Genomic DNA, 20,611 nt, shown 5'->3' with positions numbered 1-20,611 from the left:
GGAAACTGAATTGAGGAAAGGATTAATTCGAAAACAGTACAACGAATTGTCTTCTTTCTCTAATGATCTAATGAAACGTCAAAGCTTCCGCACTTCGCGCGGGATAGGGGGAACTGAGTTCAGACATGGAATAAGAGTCGAGAACGGGACAACGGACCGTCTTCTTTCTCTAATAATTTAATAAAACGTCATAGATTCTGCGCTTTGCGTGGGAGGTGCGAAACAAGAATTAAGAGTCAGGAACGATACAACGAACCGTCTTCTTTCTCTAATAATTTAATGAAGTTTAAAAGCTTCCACGCGTTCCGGGCCCCGTGTTCATAGGGTTAAATTTGTAGATATTGGGACATTGGGACAAATATATATTTGTCGGTAATTGGTGGCTGGTTTTGTCGGTGATCGGTGGCCGCCACAACCCCCCCCCCCCAATGAATAAGGTCTAGTGACGCCAGGCGCGTACGCAGGGGGGGGGGTGTTTGGGGGGGGGGGGTTAACCCCCCCCCCCTTTGGTATTTTTATGTGTGTAAACCCCCCTTAAAAAACCTAAAACCCTCCCCTTTGGATTTAAAAAAAAAAAAAAAAAAAATTACCTCAATGGCTGACCTGAGAAAGGTGACCTTACCCCCCCCCCCCCCCCCTCCCCAACGGAGCAAAATGTCAAATTTTCAAATTTCGAGACCAAAAAAAAAAAAAAGTGTCCGCTTACCCCCCCCCCCCCCCCCCCCCCCCCCCCCCCCCCCCCCCCCCCCCCCCAGGTGGCAGAGCCTCCGGAATTCAGGGGTATTAAGCATTTAATTACTGTCAGATGAGCATATGTTGATACCTTATTTGGGACACTGGCAGGTTACTAATTGGCGTGGGGTCCAGGGGCGGAGCCCCTGGAAGCTCCGGGGTCTTAGCCATTTATTCACGGTCAGATGAGCATATTTTGATACCTCATTATTTAGTGACACTGGCAGGTCACTATTTTTTCTTTTTTCCTATTTCTCTTTGTTTGTGTGTGTGTGTGTGGGGGGGGGGGGGGCTCCACCGTTTCGTGGGCCGTGACATTTAGGCCTCACAATAAGCAAAATTCGTGCCTGACTGTAATTTGGGGAATTTGTCATTTTCCAGTAAACGCTTAATAAAAATGTATGATTTACTAAAAATTATTTACCCGAAAATTATGTCATTTCACAAAATTTGGACATCACTGGGTTCGACTTCGAATTAGAAAAAACACAGGTTTGAATTTCTTTCTTCTTAGGAAGGCTGCCCTCTTTTACCTTTCTTCTTCCTCTTTTTTAAATTTTCCTTTCCCTTCCCTTCCTTTCTCTTTTAAGTTTGCTGGGGGAGGCAAGGGCCTTTCGCCCAACCCCTCTCCAATACACACATTCATTGTTGGCTGGATTAATTGCAACCGATCTCCCCTTCTTTTCACCCTTTTCTTGTTTCTTCCTTTTGTGTTTCCTTTTAGCTCTCCTCTTTCCCTTTCCCTTCCTTCTCTCTCTTTTTTTGGCGGAGGGGGGGGGGGATGTGTGGACGGGGAGGCAAGGGCTTCCCCCCTCCCCGATCAACATATTGTTGGAGGGGAAATTGCAATTGATATCCATCCCCCTTCTTTACTTGTCTTCTTCCTCTCTGTTCCTTCCCTTTATCTCCTCTTATCCTTTTTACTTTCCCTTTTTTTTTTGGGGGGGGGGGGGGAGGGGTAATACATTTCTTTTCCTCCTCTTCTCCTTTCTTTCCTTTCTCTCCTCTGTCCCTTTCCGTTCTTTCTCCTTTTTTTTTTGGGGGGGGGGGGGGCGGGGTGGGGGCCAAGGCCCCCTCGGCCCCCCCCCCCCCCCACCCTGGGTCGGTGCCTGGGTGAGAAAATTAAGGATCGAGAGAGAGAGAGAGAGAGAGAGAGAGAGAGAGAGAGAGAGAGAGAGAGAGAGAGAGAGAGAGAGAAAGAATGAGGGGGGGGGGGGGAGTCGGCGAATTGTTTAATATGCTTTTTTATTTTAAATCTGCGACGACCCCCGGGAACGCAGGATCTCAATAGTTTGCAGGAACAAACCATAGTTGCACAAACCCTTGTTAGTCGTAGTGTGTGAGAACAAAGAGTATCTCTTTGGTGAGAACCTGTAGAATGTCTGAAGTGTTAAAAAAAAAAAAAAAAAAACTATACCAACTGCACGATCTACTGTACATCATAAGCTCACGTACTATGCTGCTCATGACGCAATCTCCACTAGAGACTGAGCTGACAGAGCTAAGCTCAGCTCAAGGCTTAATGGAACTTTGTTTTATATATCGAATTAAAGTCTGTTACTGCAGACTATGATCTCACTCGCTCAGTACCCCACTACCCACTACTCACACGCCTGTAGTGTAGGTCTACTTTTCATCGGCATCTCAGCTCAGCTAACTTTCGATGCTGGCACTTCATGAAGTTCATGTTCCTGTGAATTGTCGTTAATGGTGAGCATTATTTGTTTATCGTGCTCGCTTTACCTATATAATCAGACGTATAACCACACAAGAACGTTATTTCTTGGATTATAGCATCATATTTAATAATAGACGATAATTGTATCAAGGAGGATATTCTCTTCGGTTGAAGTTTGTACAAAATAGCCTCCTAGCTGAGCTCCTATGCGAATTACAATGCAAAGTAACTACCACTACCAGCCATATACCTCACCTCACGCCTCAGCTCAACTCGGCTTCAGTTTTCGAAGCGCCCTGCATTTGTAATGCGGAATTGCTTTGAAGTTCCGCATGTACGCACTGCAATAATAGTTGGTTTGCTTGAATGTGGATTCGTGTAATGTAAATATGTGTTTACGGTGAAAGACATGGCTATATTATCAATTATGATGCCTCTAGTCTAGGCTTTAATCCATCTCGCTTGGTATGCAGAACTAATTCATTGCATGTAATTGTTGGTGTGAGTGCAATGCAGATGCAGGTGGCCGTGGGGGGGGGGGGGGGGGGGAGGGGGAGGGGGGGAGGGGCCGGGGCAGGGGGGAGGGGCCGGGGCAGGGGGCTGTGGGTGCAGAAGAGGTCGAGGGGATGATGGGTGCCTTAGATCGTAGATGGGAACAGCACGGAGCATGGGGGCCAGCCAATACTGCAATAGCTCAACTACAACATTTGATGCTATACTGACATTCATATATCTCCTGCACGTACATATATTAATTTCAGCTTTATGCGCTTAATCATAATCATAATCTATGAAGAGGGGGCATAGTATACTCCCATTATAATATAATGAGAAATAAATATGATAAAACAAAACAGATAACAATTTAAGAGAAGAAATATAATTAAGGCCACATGAACTTAAATCCTTGTTTCTCATCCCACGCCCTTCCTCTTTTTAAGTTGGCCGCCTCAATATTTTGGTTCTTTTTCTGAAATAGGACATCTACACAAGAAAAATCATATACGTTTCACTTTTATGAGTCTCTGTGCAATGTGCATACAGGGTAATCTGGGTAATTGTGCCTCCCTTTTCATATTTTTTTCTTCAACTGCTGCAAACAATGCAATTAAATTGCTAACGGATATGGTTACATAATTTACAGCTGTGGGTGGGGGACCTATTCAGATCCATACCACAACATTTTTTTACTTCATAAACATGTTAATTATGATGCTAATTAATAATAATAATAATAAATCGATCACTCAACCAACCAATCAATAACTTGACCTGTCATTTATTCCATTGACCATTGACTCGGTCCATCGACTAATCAATCAATCAGTGAATCCATGAAGTAATATCACCCAGTTAATGTATTAATCAGTATCAGTCAATCAATCTGTTAGTCAATCATATCAATCAATCAGTCGGTCAATCAATCAATTTGATCAATCAGTCAGTTAGTCAATCACTTAGTCAATCAACCAAACAATCAGTCATTCAATTGATCAGTTAATCAGTCAATCTTGCAATCAGCAAGTTGATCACTTATCCACCCAACCAATCAATCACTTGACCTGTCAATCATTCCATCAATCAGTTAGTCGATCTCTAAATCAATCAGCCAATCTGATGAACAATCAATCAGTGAATCAATGATGCAATCAGTTAAACAGTCAATCAATCAATCAATTGAACAATCCATCACTCATTGAATCTCTTAATCGCCCTTACGATCTATCAATCAGTTAATCAATTGGTCAGCCAATCAGTTGCTCACTTAATCAGTCAATCTATCAATCTGTAAGTTTATCACTTGACCTGTCAATTATTCCATTGATCAGTTCATTGTAATCTTTAAGTGAGCATTCCATGTAAGTTTAGTTGGATTCTCTGTTACTGGGTGAGTACTTTGACCATGAAATTGACCATGTTGCTTTAGAAATTACTGGACATTTGTTATAAAACAAAATAATAATGAACGAGAGGCCTTCCTGTTTAATGATTGACTAATCAATTATGTAATCAAATAACAATCAATCAATAAAGCAATGTTTAGCAAACCCGTGGCAAGCTATTGAGTTGTCAAGGGAATCCTCTCTTCAAGAAGTATGCGTAAAATTAGTAATTGGGTTTATTGATATGAAATGGAAAGTGTTATGTTGGAAATGACTGAAGAAATGCTTGTTTACTGTAATAACAGAAAGTTTTCCTTTGTTTTCTGAGTTCCTCTAATATTAAAAAAAAAAAACCTCAGTCTTGAGGGAAAATAGACAAAAACTTCAAACTTCCAAATTGCAATTTGAAGTGAAAATAGATGACAATGTTGCTTTCCAAATGACTGGACATTTGTCATAAAACAAAATAATAATGAACAAGAGGCCTAATTCTTGTTCAATAATCTTCCTTATGTTTTAATTAACTCTTTGTTCTTTAATCACACTGCAGAGAAATCTAATTGTGGTATTGTTAAAGGTACTGTGCCCCTTTTGCAGCCAACCTCAAATGCTGTATAACGTTGCAGGAATTATGAATATGTCATGTATGTCCTATCTGTGAATTTTAAACGTTAGCAGTGTCCTCATATTCAAATTATGCAAGGAAACCCGTTTACTTGCTAGACTTCACTGTCAGACACTATTGAGTGACTGACTGGCTTTTTTTCTTCTTTGGTAATAACATACATGAAAAGAGTTGTAAAGGGTACATGAGCATTTGTCTCCATCAATAACCCACTTCTTGTGGTGGCCAAGATTAAACTGATTGAATCTTTGCGCAGCATAAAACGTATGACCATTCGGTACAATTGTCTGAAAATCAAGACTATTACTTTTGGGCTCTATAGCCCTAAAGTCAATTTGACAACTAATAGTCGTTATTTTCCCACTTGAAGACATTTTCAAGCCCCACCTTTTTTAGGGAAGTTCTAAATTAGTATTATCTTTCAAATGCAGTTGGAATTTAACTTTTTCATTTTTTTGGCCTGCAAATGGGACATAGTACCTTTAACACACCGCTTTTCATCAGCTTTATAGGTGAAATTCAAAGAAAATCACAAATATGTCAACTAATGTATGACTAGAAACTGGTACGCTAGCAGATGGCCATCGTACAAGTTTTAGGTCAACTACATATCGGGTGATTTATAAAAAATACAAATACAACCACCTGCATAGCAGCTGGGATATACGAGAGATTCGCCGGAAAAAATAACAATGTTTTAACGACGTCACTATATGGACCAATACTGCCCAAGCAGACGACATCCTATAAAGAATGAACATAATTGCAAAGCTGTTATTTGTCAAATTATAACAAGTTTAGTGTATATAAATGTGATGGCATGTTAAACCATTCAAAAGGGGATATGACCGGATTCCGATAACTAAAATCTTTTGCTTGTAAATACACAGGATAGGGGTTAGTTAACAATCAAAGAAACCAGACTTTCAAATTGAAAACCCCCTGGAATGATATTAAGGATGGCATTTGTTCCCTCTTGAAACGCTGAACATACCGGGGTGTGTGCAGCTGAATATTCAATGACGTCTTATTATGTTTACAAGCGACAGATTCCTTTATTTTTCTATCACTGCATTTGTCATCAAAATAAAAACCATGTGCGGGGTTTAGAGTGAGGCAATAGATTATACACTTAGCCTGACGGTAGTGAAGTAAGAGTAAGAACTCAAGAGAAGATGAAAATACAGGCACTGAAAATGTGTGAGATGTCATGGGACATCGTCTGCTTGTGCAAATCGTGTCCATACTGTGATCTCACACATCTCAGCAGCGTTCGGAGAGCTCTTCAGGTGCTATGCCGGGGCTGTATTTAAGCATTTTATAATTTATAATATTCATTACTTTGAATGTTTCCAAGCATTGAATTTTGATAACCTTGTCAAATCAAAGTTTTAACTTTGCAATAATGAAATTAAGTTAGTTTTTAAAATCAATGAATATCTACTTTAAGGGCAAAATAGGTTCTGCAACCTATTGTAAAAAAAACTAAATGCATAGCACTGGTACTTCTCCGTTTCCTCATGCTAAGGGAAATGTTATAGGAAACAACATCCCTTTCAGTGGTGTAGCTCTGGTCCATTCATTAGAGGGTGGGGGACATAGACTGTCATCATGGGTGATAAGGGAGAGGGGGCATATAGGTCTTACTCGATGAATAAAATGCAAGTTTCAAAGGCCGCCGATAAAGTGAGAGTATGGGAGGGAGAGTTGGGAGGGATGCTATTATCTTTTTTTTTTCTGATCCTTTTTCTACTACCCCTTTCATTTTATTCCCCTTTCCAACTCTCTTTCCCTTTTCATATTTCTCTTTGTTGGGGGGGGGGGGCAATACTTTTCCAGTTTCCCTGGTAGCACCAGACTTCTCCCATTCATGTGTTGTTCTGTTAAAAAAACGTTGCTCTTGACTCTTGAGACACAAAAGGTTAATTCAAATTCGATGTCAAATCTGTCATCAGTAGAAATGCAACCATGCACAAAAGGTGAACCGTTGAATAACCTACCATTTGTCTACCAAAATATTTACAGTACCATTGTGTACTATAATCTACCAAAGGTGAAAAGTTGAATAATCTAACATTGTTGTTAGGAATAGAAACGTCTCTACTTTCAATATTATCTGCAAACTGCCAAGTGCCATAACATAGAGTGTATATCATTTTCGTAATGTATCCAAACTCAAAGCATAGGCCTTAAGCATTGTTAATGCACTTGTCATTTGTAAGACGCACCTCTTGACCCCCGGGAATGGTGCGTCATTGTACCGATGTGAGTCGTACATTTTGATACCATGACGCACCTTCCGTCACAGAAAGTGACACACCATTACATTCCATCGACGCACATTTGAGTCAAACATATGACACACCATTTCATGAAAATGACTAGCCAATGACGCACATTTGAGAAACACTTCTGCTTCGAGAAAGTGACGGTCCCATTGACACACCAAATGACGCAACGTGGTAAAGTGACTTACTATGACGCACATAAGGGTCAGTATTGTGACGGACATTTTGCGGCCATGACGGTACTGTGCGTCGCGATTTTGGGGAACATGACGCAACCATGACGCACCATTCCAGGGGGTCAAGAGGTGCGTCTTACAATTGACAAGTGCATAAGTGCCTGGAAAAAAATGTTAAGTTTATGTGTTGTTGAAAGTTGAATAACCTACCATTAGACTACCAACAAATCTAGAGTACCGTTGTCTACCATAATCTACCAAAGGTGAAAAGTTAAATAATTTACCATTGTTGTTAGGAATAGAAACGTCTCTACTTTCAATATTATCTGTAAACTGCCAAGTGCCATGACATAGAGTGTATATCATTTCCGTAATGTATCAAAACTCAAAGCAAAGGCCTTGAACATTGTTAAGTGTCTGGAAAAAAATATGAAGTTTATCTGTTAAAGGTATTCTATTGCAATGTAGAGAGCTTAGTGCGTAGACTACATTTTGAAAGGTCAGACATACCTAATTGTTTGCCCTAGGTGTTTCTATCGCTATGGATTGGTGTCAGTTTCATTTGATGGGCCTGCTACCTTTTTATGCTCTTTAACGGAAGCCTGGCAAAAATATTTCTACCTCAATGTGTTGTACAGGAATATATGGTTGAATGGCTTGATCAATATCAGCCCTCAAGTCTGCATGCAAATTATATTTTCTTTTCAAAAATGGATGAGTTCTAGATGATGACCCAGACCATTGATTCATAGTCATGGGAGATGACACTCTGCTTAGTAAATTGTGCATACATGTGTATTCATTTTGTAAAAATTGACAAATGTGTGAACAAATATAAAATTGAACTATATTTCCTTCTAAAAAAGAGCCTTCAAAGTCACCATAGACCGAAAACTCACTTAATATGGTGGTTTAGGCATTGAACTCTACTATTATTACATTGGTACCTAATCAAAAGCAATTCTACCGTGGAATCACCCCCTGCACTCTTTGTATATTAGAGTAGGGGGAAACCCCAACCAGTTCTTGGAGGAATGGCCCAGAGGGAAGGTCTACAGGTGAAGCCATTTTCTGTAATCATAAACCTTATAACATTGTCAAATTCCCCTTTTTTCGTCATTGCAGTTTGGAGCTGTAACATAGCCACATGTGGGGTTCTTAGATCTAATGCTCACTCCCTCGAAACTCAAACGTCTCTGACTGTGTGACCCTTCAAAGCGTAGTTTGCCAGTGAACAGTTTGCGTCGATGGCTTTTCTTCTACACCTCCCCTTCGTCTTGGGCATCGTACTACTCCAAGTCATCGTACCCACCGCCTGGTCAACGACGACGTCGTCCAATGACCAGTTTGTATACGAGGATGTCTTCAATGATCCTCGTCGTGATGCACAGATCAAAGAGAGCTTCCCTGACGGGTTTATCTGGGGTGTGGGAACGTCTGCCTACCAGGTGGAAGGAGCTTGGAATGAAGACGGGAAAGGTACGTTACGTACAATATATATTTAGGTAGTTAAATACAATGTTATTCACTCGATAAAAAAGAATGAACATGTGCATTATTGTACAAATAATACACAGCAGGGAGGGCATCAGTAAGAGTGAACCACACAAGGTACCTTTGGCACGGTCTAACATACCCCGAGGCGATATGTTTTGAAGGAACCAAGTGTTGGTAATCTTACTAATGCACGAACAAGATGATGTGTATTGAATTTATTCCTTGAAATGCTAGAGCGCCGTATGGCAGCCGTGCTAAAGCCAGGGTAATAATCGGGAGCGCCAGGAGGGTCAAATCTGACTGACTTGAGCGCTATACAAGAACCCACTATTATTATTATTATTATTATTATTATTATTGTTTGTTTTATAAGATTACGTTTTATTTGTTTTTATAAAATGATGTTTTATAACATGATTTTACGAATTAGCGTTTGATGATGACCGGTCATTATCAAAATGCTGGTTAGGCAAAATAAATGCCTGGTCATGTGTATGCTCTCAACCAATCATTTGGTTAGGATCCATGTCATCATCTTATAATCAGCTATACAGTGAAGTCAAACAGAACAAAATAATACAACATAAATCAAAGCATTCACCCTGCATGGGACAAAAAAATAATACAGCTCCAGTGAAGACTGGCGTTAAAGATTGAAATTGTTAGTTGTACCAGCCCTAGCACGAAGAAAAAGGAATAGAAGAAAAGAGAAGAAGAAGAGAAGAAGAAGAGAGGGAAATAATTTGATATTCATAAGTCGTTGTGATTTTCTAGAAAATAATTACATAATGGTAAAAGGACTAGAGTATGTGAAGGGCCATAGCAAAATCAACAGGTGAAATTAAAAAAGGAATGAGGAGAAAAGCAAATGCTGCCTGAATAACACCATTGCAACACTTCAATTGTTAGTAAGAGGACATGTGTTTAACAGAAATAGATTGTTATATTCAAGTTATATTCAAGTAAACTGAAACATATATTTTGAGCTTTTCTCGTTATTATGATATTGGTTAGTAGAAATATCATACATGTAGTATTATTGTACCCTGGGGTAGGTTGCTCTTCAAATGACATCATATTTGTAATATTAAGAGTTTAGGTTGAAACGTAAACTTTGGACCAAACTTTCATGCCACATGTGTGATTTTTGTCTTTCTGTATACCCATGATTTTTCTGTGTGCAATGCATGTATTAATTTTTTCTAACAAGATCCAGTCAATAAAATTTCATTTTGATCAAATGTTGCAAAGCCTATTAAACCACCGATTCTTATGCACTACATAATCTAATTAGGTTAATTGCTTCTAGAAAGTTTGACATTCAAAATTGCATGACAACAACTCAACTTTGATATTCAATTCCCATCCCTCCAGGGCCGTCAGTATGGGACACGTTCACCCACACGCCAGGCAAGATCCATGAGAATCAAAATGGCGACGTGGCCTGTGACAGTTACCATAGATACGCTGATGACGTCCGCTTGATCTCTGACCTCGGTGTGACCCACTACCGCTTCTCGTTTTCCTGGTCACGAATATTCCCCAAGGGGTTTGTCGATGAGGTAAGAAAGAGTCTGAGAATCTTAGAAAATGTGAAATATAAATATCGTCTTTATTTTCTTATTTATGTTTTTATTAATTCATGTAGATGTATGTATGTATGTATTTATATCATTACAAGATTACATCTGGCAATGGCCTATACGTATAGCAAAGAGGAAGAAGTATTTTTAATTTGTATGCCTCCATTACAAAGTAGCCGGAGGCATTATGTTTTCGGGTTGAATGTCCCTCCGTCCTTCCATCTATACGTCCCGTTCTCGTGATTGCATTAACTCAAGAACCAATTGATTTATTCCTGCCAAACTTAAGTCATGTATGTATCTTGCAGATCAAAGATGTCAAAGACCTCCAGATCAACGAGGTCAAAGATCACAGGCCTCATTATCTATGCAAAAATAGCTCCTACATCCCCCTCCAATATCTCAGGCTGCTCTGCTTTGCAGTTTTCATCATTTCCAGTGTAGTTATTAGTTGTCTTCCTCATTAGGTGAATCTTGGAGGGGTGGAGTACTACCACTGTCTAACCGATGCCCTCCTAGATGCTGCTATTTAACATCCTGTTATATACATGTACAACACCTAAGTAGATCATTGTAATTTGGATGGAGGATTGTTGGTCACATGATATTCACTAGATATACTATGGCACAGGCGTGCATTTCTGGTTCTATTCGCCGTAGTGCTATCCAACGAGCATGCATTTTTGGTTCACTGTGTACCTCTCTGCTCTGCGCGTATTCCATTGTTATATATTAGCTGCGTGCATCTGATGTGAAGGCAATCTTAATGTAATCAAGAAGGCCTGACTCAAACTTTAACAAGGAGCAAAGCATAATTATTTGTTGAAAGATTAACTTCAATGATGTATAAAAGAAATTATGAATGTTTTTCATTCGTTCGATAGTGCAAATATTTTCATTTGTTGAATGATTAAAGTTAATCAAATCAGCTGACGCCTTGTTGAATAGAATTTTAATCTTTCAAATCATGAAAATATTCGCACTCTTGAACTCATAAGCATTCATTATTTGTATAATATACTCTCTATCACTTGATCTGCCAAAAGGGCTTTTAAATGATTACACCGACTCTAAGTCCCGAACCGTCAATGATAAATCCTGTCAGGTACCTCTTGAGAATGGCAAAATAGATGGAAAGTTTTATACCAAAGACTTCTAACCTGACTCTACCTCATATACAATGCCTTAATGCTGTTACAGTCAAACCTGTCTACAACGACCGCCCAAGGGAAACACAAAAAGTGGTCTTTGTAGACAGGTTTCTTTAGTACATGTACTGTACATGTTTCAATGAGAAACCATTTTCAAGGGAAACAAAAAAATGTGCTTGTTGTAGACAGGTGGTCATTAAAGGGATCGTTTAACAATGTAAAATCTAAGATACACGGCCCTACGTGTTATCAGTGTCTGCTGTGATATGGTGTAATATTGAAGCCCTAAAAAAAATTGCGCTTTAAAATATCAAGAAGTGTCTTAAAAAAGTAAAAAATCTTTGAGTGACCGGTTTTACCATACTCGTTTTTCCCAATAGACTGAAGTGTTATAAAAACCGTTTGGCAAACGGTTTTCAAAATCTGTAATTCTAATCATAAATATCTTGATAATCAGACAGGCGATCGGCTTGTAAAATTCATGGGGATCCTGTCTGTCCTAAAGGTTTATAATTATCATTGCAGCATGAGCTAAATCCAGAAATTTGTTTCAGAATCTGACACAAAGTTACCGGATCCCTTTAAAGCAGGTTTGACTGTATATTGTTTTTACTACCAATACAGGTGAATCCCGCAGGGGTGCAGTACTACCACCGTCTGATTGATGCGCTCCTGGCTGCCAACATCAAACCTGCGGTTACCCTCTACCATTCTGATCTTCCAATGGCGTTACAGGAGCTCGGTGGATGGGAAAATGAGATGATGGTGGTCTATTTCAACGACTACGCTGATTTCTGTTTCAAGGAGTTTGGTTCGAAGGTGGGTTTGGATGGAAGATTTGAGATGACAAAAAGAATGTCTACCGAGAAACAAAAGCAATTTGATTTGCCTATTTGGGACTCCCAATTCAGGGACTGCTGGTGTGACCGGCTGTTGAACCCTGAACTGGCTATTGTTCGCAATTGCACAAAAAGACTGTTTCAAGCATAATTACTGAACCGTACGTTGCAAAAGTAGCAAGTTTTAAGAACAACAATGCCTAACAAAATAGATGTAGAATAAACACGCATTACCTTCCATTGATGATCTGGGTTTCATTCTACACAGAAACATATTTTCTACTCAAAGAAAAAAGACATTATATCAATGACTCGATCTGTAGAAATTCCATTCTTTTTGGGCCACCCTGTATATTCAGCAGTCATTATTAAGAATTTACTCATCATGTACCTGGGGGTGTTTCATAAAGCTGTTTGTAAAGTTACGCATGACTTTACGAATGACTTAAATATGAAAAGCCAAATGGGATGCTCAATCATTATTAACCGTATCAACTAAAGTTGGACTGTGCAGATGTAGATTAGCATTCTTACTATAACAAACATTTTTAATACAAAGTACCGGTATATTTTTGTGCCATAATTTGATTGAGGGTATTGGAAATATAGTCACACTTTGTTAAAACATCAGGAGAAACTTTGGGCATCCTATCCGGCACTTCGTATACAAGACGTTGGTAAATTCATGCGTAACTTTACGAACAGCTTCATGAAATTACACCCCCCCCCCTGTGCTGTTCTATTATGTTTATAGGTTAAAATGTGGTTCACCATCAACCAACCCAGAATCGATGCTGTGCTTGGTTATGAGGAAGCCATTTTTCCTCACAACTGATATCATGTGACGAGCTCTGGACCAATCACATCTCGGTATCTGTCTAAGCTATCAAATATTAAGAATTTAGTAAACCTATACCTGGGCTGTTCTATTATTTTTATAGGTGAAAATGTGGTTCACCATCAACCAACCCAGAATCGATGCTGTGCTTAGTTACGAAGAAGCCATCTTTCCTCCCGGGAGGAGGCAACCAGGATATGGGGTGTACAGGGTCGTTCACGTCATGCTCAAGGCGCATGCGCGTGCCTGGCATACTTACGATATAAAATATCGTAAGGAACAAAAAGGTGTGCTGTCGCTCGTCATCGGGGCCGGATGGGTCGAGCCGTTGACCGAGGCGGAAGCTGACGTGGAAGCCGCAGAGAGGGGGAGGCAGCTGGAGGTTGGTCTCGTGGCAAATCCAATATTCGGCAATGGTAATTATATCCATAATGCCCATAGAGTGCTGAAGTGTGACGTCATCAAAGATCTATTTTGAGAATTTCTCGAATTTCTCAATTTTGTCTTCATTTTCCAAAAGAGCAGCAAAGTTAACGTCCAAATGTTGAAAACCAATTGAATATGTTAAGTATTGGCTAAAATATGGATAACTATATGGATAATATCTGAATAACTAGATTTCCTATAGGAACTCAGTGTTATATTGCTCTGGCTCAGATGGTCATATTTCAGCCAATACTTAAAGGTAATACAAAGTTTTGGGAAATTTTGAAAATTGGGTGGATAGTGATTCTTTACAATTTTGATATATTTGGATGCCCCTGTGGATGTATTATATGCACTAGAAAATTTAGCCCCTAAAACACTTCTGCTTTTGAGAAAAATTGAATATACAAATTTACCGGTGCTCGTGGTAAATTTTGATAAATTTAAAAAAGCGCCTACGGGAGTATAATGGTAGCTGCGACCATGAAAATTTCAGAATATGTAGTTGTGATATATAATTTCAAGACGGGAAGAGCTAATTGGTCAACTTTAGTCAAGAATATTGTTTTATAGCTAAATTAATATCTTGACCTTGATAGGGAGCTATACAACATAAAGAGTTTATTATTCAAAATTTCATAACTTTAGACTCGATTTCAACCACGACAACGATCACTGAATATTGTAGGATCGCATATGCTTCCAATATGTTCATTTGAACCAACTTCATGACCCCTTACCAAAACTTTGAATTACCTTTAACATATTCAATTGGCTTTTGACATTTGGACATTATTTTGTATGCTCTTTCAGAAAATGAAAAAAAAATTAAGAAATTCCAAAAAAAGATTTTTATGATGTCACAGCTTTGGTACTCTTTTGATCACTAGGTGCTATTTCCTAGACACAAGAAGACGTCGGTGATTGGTGGGGCCTTTGATCCGCTATGTGATCATGACATCGTACTAATACTGGGCTAACTGGAGGATGCTAACATCGGTTATGATTACTTGTTTACAGGCTGATTGACTTCACATGCTTTGTTAGTGCAAATAACAGAATCGAAATATCATCTCGTGCGCAACAGACATTTTGCTTTTTATAAAGGAGTCTTTTCGCAATTGATTCCATTTAGGCATAGAATATATAAGACAGATCCACGTCCAGTGTTTAAAGACCCCTAGGCAATTTCTTTACATATACACCCTGTAGGTAGAAGCCTAGCAGAAGGTTTCAAATCTTTTTGAAACCAACATTGACATAAACTCGCAATTCTTTTTAAGTGATGAAATCAATTGAAGTAGTAGAATCGTTTCTCTTCTGCAATGGGTATTTTCTGTACTAGACCTTCAATGAATTGAAACGCATCCTTTGCGCATAATAAAATGAGCGCTTTAATTGTTGCTGATTGGAATAATGTCATGTCATGTGCCATGTACATGCACGCACCATAGACGTATGACAGCTTAGTGTCTGTCACCATTGCCCAAAGTTTCATTGTTTAACTGCTTCGTTTTAGCATAATATTCAGTTTATCGGTTGCTATGCAAGTGCTGTGATAATCAATGTCAAATAACTTGAAAACTCCGTGAGTAAAAATAGCCAAAATGAGACCAAGGCTGTTGAGGAGGAAAATCCTAATTAGATCCTACATTACATTCTTTGAGCAAGGATACGCGACTACTGTACTGTGAATATCTTTTAGCCCGGGTTGCTGTTTCAAAGAAAAGGAAATCACCCTCCCTATTACTAGTTGAATTAGTGCCTTGGTTTAATACTTTTAGATGTAAGTATGTATGTCACATTTTCGAAGAAAAAAAAAGTGGGAAAGATCAATCTTTGACATACTTAAAAAATTACAAAACTTTATAAGGGTATGAAAAATTTAGTTGTTAACTGTATATATATATATTAATATAAATATTGTGTATATTTATTACTTTTTTCCAGGTGACTACCCGGCAGTAATCAAGGAGTGTGTGGGTAATCGTAGTCTAGCACAGGGCCTTACTACATCAAGACTGCCCAGCTTTACAGAAGAAGAGAAGCGATTGCTTGAAGGAACTGCTGACTTCTTTGCTCTAAATCATTACACGTCCAGGTATTTAAAACTGGGTTTGGGGCATGCAGGTAATTTTTTTATATTGACGAAAGTGACAAATACATTCTTTTGGGGACACCCTGTATAGGCAGTTATTATTAAGAATGTACTAAATATGTTATTGGGCTGTTCTATTTTGTTTAAAGGTTGAAATGTCGTTCACCTTCAACCAACCAAAAATGATCGCTATACTTGATTACGACCATCTTTCCTCAAGGGAAGAGAATTGGTCACAAACTTGCAAACTCACATATTTGTAATTGGGCCTTTAAAAAAAAAATGTTGTGACCCAAAAATCTTGAAATTCACGGTCGGCTTTTAAAAAAAAATATTTTTTAAAAAAATTACAGTTTTTCAGAGAGAAAAAATGTATTGAAGCATTCAAAACTGAGAAATATCAGCCTAAAGAGGGAGTAAAAAATATTAAAAATTTGAAGAAAAAAAAAAAGATTTCCGACCGACCAACCCATGTTTTGGCACCTAAATGGCAATAATACAACATCTTTTTTTCTAGGCCTTGTCGTAGTACAGAGTTGCAATTGGTTTCAAGTCACTATCAATTTGATTCAATCAGAACTAGACAGGGTGCCATGGATATTGGAGTGTACCAATCACCTGAAGATACGATTTGTGTAGGGACCTACAGGTTCTGGGGGTGTTTCACAAAGACTATAAGGTCGACTTTAAGTTGGACTTAACTATGGCAGGCCTTCATGACACTAGTTGCTCTCACCTTTGCTCTCACGATTATGATCTTTAGATAACAATTTTTCCTTCAATAATGAACTATCAAAAAAAGGTCAATTCTGCAGATTTGTGACCATGATTTGTACGTCCCTTGAGAAACCAATGCCCGGAATGGTTAGAGGAACTAGTGGCATGAATGGCCGGCCATAGTTAAGTCCAACTTAAAGTCAATCTTAGTCTTTGTGAAACACCCCCAATTCTACTTTGTGTTTCACTGTGACATCACTGGCCCTGCTCTCTTTGCCATAGATATGCCAAGCACAAGAACCCATCAGAGATGAAAATACCATTTTTGAATGACGACATTGGAATCGAGATAGCAGCGAATGAGACATGGCCAGAAGCATCATCGCCATGGATAAAGGTGATAATACAAAAATCAAATAAATCAAATGAATGGTAGCCCCCAAAAGAGAGAGAGAAACGGAAATATATAGATAACAAATAAACAAATGCTTGGATTGAGCCAAATCGGAGAACAAAAATCAAATAAATCAAATGAATGGTAGCCCCAAAAAGAGAGGGGGGGGGGAATCTTATTGCACTTTGTATTCTGAGGTGCATTTAAGGCTCTTTCAGATATGTTGCTTTTGCCGCAACATATTTGAATGATGCTTTAAACTTGTCATGTAATTTTATTCTGCCTGTATGTTCACACCATGTGATCTCTTCATTTTTTTAAATATCTTTTTTTTTAATTGCACTCCTTGTTCTTTTTCCCTTCCCTTTTTTCCCTCCGTCTCCTTCCGCTATCTCTAGATTGTTCCATGGGGCTTGAGACGTCTTTTAGCCTGGATCAAGACTACCTATGGTGACGTACCTATCTACGTCACAGAAAATGGCGTCTCAGAACCGGACGGTCCAATGAACTTGAACGATGACGTCAGATCTAAGTATCTTCGTGCTTACATTAACGAGGCACTCAAAGGTTTGTCCCAGTCCTGTATCACATAGGCTAAGGAATCAAAAGGCATTTGTGACCGTGCATCACAAAAAGTTGCTAAAAAAGACTTTATTACTTAAAGTGACTCAGTAACTAACATTGCCTCAGATTTGGAAACAAAATACTGGATTTAGCTCATGCTGCAATCATAATTACAAACCTTTAGGTCAGTCAGGAATCCCATGACTTTTACAAGCTGATCTCCTGTTTGATTATCAAGATATTTATGATTGGAAATCGAAATTGCATTTTTCGTTTTTCCTAACAGTTTTTTGAACACTTCAGTCTATTGGGGAAAATAAGTATGGTAAAACCGGTCATTCAAAGACTTTTACTTTTTTGAGGCACTTCATGATTATTTTGAAGCGCAATGCTAATAGGGCTTCAATATTACACCATATCACAGACACTGATATTAAACACACTGGGCCATGTAGGCCTATCTCAGATTTAACATTGTTAAACGATGCCTTTAACCCTATTTAGCCCGGGGGGGGGCTTGAGAAGCCCCCCCCTCGACATTTTTCGCGATAATTTTTTAACGCAAGAAAATCTTGCACTGAAATTTTGTGACTTTTTTCTTTCGAGTCTTGCACAACTTTTGAAAGAAATTTTTCGAAAATCGGACCTACCATTACAAAGTCACGTGTCCTTTTGTCTTCGCATGTCAGCCCGAAAATCGCTCATTTTTGTGATTTGTGTACAAAACATATGGAAATCTCATTTTTCAAATAAAGAGGTAAAACATTGGTTATTTGGTCTTGTTTAGATTTTAGGTGTTTATTTTGGGGTCAAAATAGTTGAATTATAGTTGGAAATGAAATAAAACAACAAAAACAATAAAATACATAAGTTAAAAAAACAAAGAAATACATAAGAAATTATCAAAACAATAGATAACATAAGGAATAACCCTGGTTTTTCAAATTTTTGTGTTGTATTATTATTCCAAATGGTCTAACAAATATATGTAGTGAGAAAGAATGCTTAAATATGAATAATGTCTGATTTATGGGCAAAAATGTGAATTTAATGACCTTATTTGCATAAATTACCATAAATATACAAATGAGTGAATTTTTCAAAAAAATTGAAATTACCATAGTATTCTATACACTTCACTTGACATGTATGCAAATTTTCGCGGCGATCGGGCGTTTCACGGCCGAGATCACAGGGGGGGGCCTGAGAAGCCCCCCCCTGGGCTATGCAGTTTCAAAATAGCCCGGGCTAAATAGGGTTAAGCATTACGAAAAGCTCTCGTTAAAACTATACCCCACCACTATTACACAGGAATCAATGTAATCTGGTGGGGTGCCATGCAGAACCCCAATTTTGTTTCTCTCGTTAAAACTTTGAGAGAGCTTCTTCTACATGTATAACACAGGCACCAATGTAATTCTGATGGGGTACCAATACCCCAATTTCGCTTAGCTTTAAAATGATATTGTATTGCTCATCACAATTAGATGTCCCCAACTCAATTTAAAAAGAGAATAATGTCAAGTCTCATAAAATATTACTTTAGAGAAAAAGATTGCAGGGTCACATTCGCATGCAATTCTCATTCCTGTTACAAAACAGTCAGGAAGTTGTGATGGTACAAACTATCATTGGGTATATAGAATGTTTACTTTTAACCCTGAAAAGGCAGGGTTATTTAGGTGCGCTCTCAGCCTGGAATATACCCACCCTATCTTGAGATTGATCATAGAGTGACAGAAACTTGGTACACAAATAAAGGATCTCATCAAGAATCTGTCCATGAAGTTTCATACCTATGAAACAAACAGTTTTTGAATTATCGCTAATTGAAAATTCACATATCCGTGAATTGACAATCAATGCTGCATAGTGTACAATATCATATCCGAACAACTACCCCCTAGGATAGTTGTCTGGGGGGTTGTTGTCCTAGAGGGTGGTCGCCCAAGGGGGTACGTAGTTGACTGTGGGTTGTTATCTGGGGAGTGGATGTCCAGGGGGTATGTGTCCAATGTACAATACAAATGGGGAATTGTTCATTTTGGCTGTGCGGTTCCTGTAGTTCATACATGTACCTGTATGCATTTGGTATCAAAAGATGCCTAAGACTCTCTGGGGTAAAGTTTTAAATGCTAGCGGTGCAAAAAATACTATCCTTGAATGATTGGGGAGGGGGAGGGGGTTGAAATCTGCCCTGGCCCTTGGCCATTTCAGGGTTAATATAACATCCCTCTGCATTTCCTAAAGGCATTTAGTATACAGGTAATCATAAAAATTGGCTGCCATTTAATAATGTGACATTCCAGGCGAGCTTGTGCATGTAGTATGCACCGAGCTGTAGTTACTAATTGAATATATACAAAATATAATTTTTAATGAGGGAAAATCGTAGCTGAAAATGTAAGAAATATAGCAATATATAACAGGGGAACATTTGTAACTAATTTATTTGAAAATACTGAAATATAGCAGTTCTTACAAACCTATTTCAGTTATGCCAAACCTTTACCCCTGAAGGGCAACATCTTATTTATGCAATTTGCATTCTGACAATTGTAGTACAAACAGTAATAGCAGGTGGATGAAATACTTCATCATCACATACACTTGGGAAGGAAGTATCCATAATTTTGAATACATTTACTTGATATGCCCATGTCATCCTGAGAAACTTACGTTATGCTTAGAATATCTTGATTAAATACATCTCATACACTTTGGTAGGGAATATTGCAGATTAATGGGCAAGAATACATAGAGAAATTTGTATTAAGCACTATATAAGCGGAATATTATTATTATTATTTATACAACTATTGTATTTTACAGCTTCCCACCTAGATGGCGTCAACCTACGGGGCTACTTTGCGTGGTCATTGATGGACAACTTTGAATGGTTTCAAGGATACAGCAACCGCTTTGGCTTACACCACGTAGACTTCACTGATCCTCTGCGCCGCAGAACGCCGAAGGCATCTGCGCAGACATACGCAACCATCGTCAGAGACAATGGTTTCAGGCCAAAAAAAGTGGACAGCAAGGATGAACTATGACATGTACCTTGACCTAGGTTATCAGCCGTTTAACCGGTTGACCACCGAATTCTCTCATTCCCATAG

General features: G+C 38.6%; 1 protein-coding gene across 1 annotated transcript; it reads left to right on the top strand.

Moving 5' to 3' along the window:
- Positions 1 to 2,367: 2,367 nt before the first annotated feature.
- LOC582430 (cytosolic beta-glucosidase) lies at positions 2,368 to 20,610 on the top strand. The gene is made up of 9 exons (XM_011671244.2): positions 2,368 to 2,442; positions 8,508 to 8,861; positions 10,254 to 10,441; positions 12,238 to 12,432; positions 13,394 to 13,706; positions 15,667 to 15,817; positions 16,814 to 16,928; positions 17,324 to 17,492; positions 20,322 to 20,610. Exons 2-9 carry the CDS (start codon positions 8,630 to 8,632, stop codon positions 20,543 to 20,545), a joined length of 1,587 nt encoding a protein of 528 aa, XP_011669546.2. The 5' UTR covers positions 2,368 to 2,442; positions 8,508 to 8,629; the 3' UTR covers positions 20,546 to 20,610.
- The last annotated feature ends 1 nt before the right edge of the window (position 20,611 follows it).

Source organism: Strongylocentrotus purpuratus, unplaced genomic scaffold (genome assembly GCF_000002235.5).
Source record: "Strongylocentrotus purpuratus isolate Spur 01 unplaced genomic scaffold, Spur_5.0 spur5_scaffold_18, whole genome shotgun sequence".
Lineage (NCBI taxonomy): Eukaryota > Metazoa > Echinodermata > Echinoidea > Camarodonta > Strongylocentrotidae > Strongylocentrotus > Strongylocentrotus purpuratus.
The sequence above is the reverse complement of the archived record's forward strand: the minus strand, read 5'-3'. Positions and strand labels throughout refer to the sequence as shown.

Bases quoted from the DNA above. Each gene is read 5' to 3' on its own strand.
- LOC582430 (XM_011671244.2), top strand. From the start codon at position 8,630: ATGGCTTTTCTTCTACACCTCCCCTTCGTCTTGGGCATCGTACTACTC. The intron at 12,433-13,393 runs GTGGGTTTGGAT...TTATTTTTATAG, and splicing joins TCAAGGAGTTTGGTTCGAAG to GTGAAAATGTGGTTCACCAT. The intron at 13,707-15,666 runs GTAATTATATCC...ACTTTTTTCCAG, and splicing joins AAATCCAATATTCGGCAATG to GTGACTACCCGGCAGTAATC.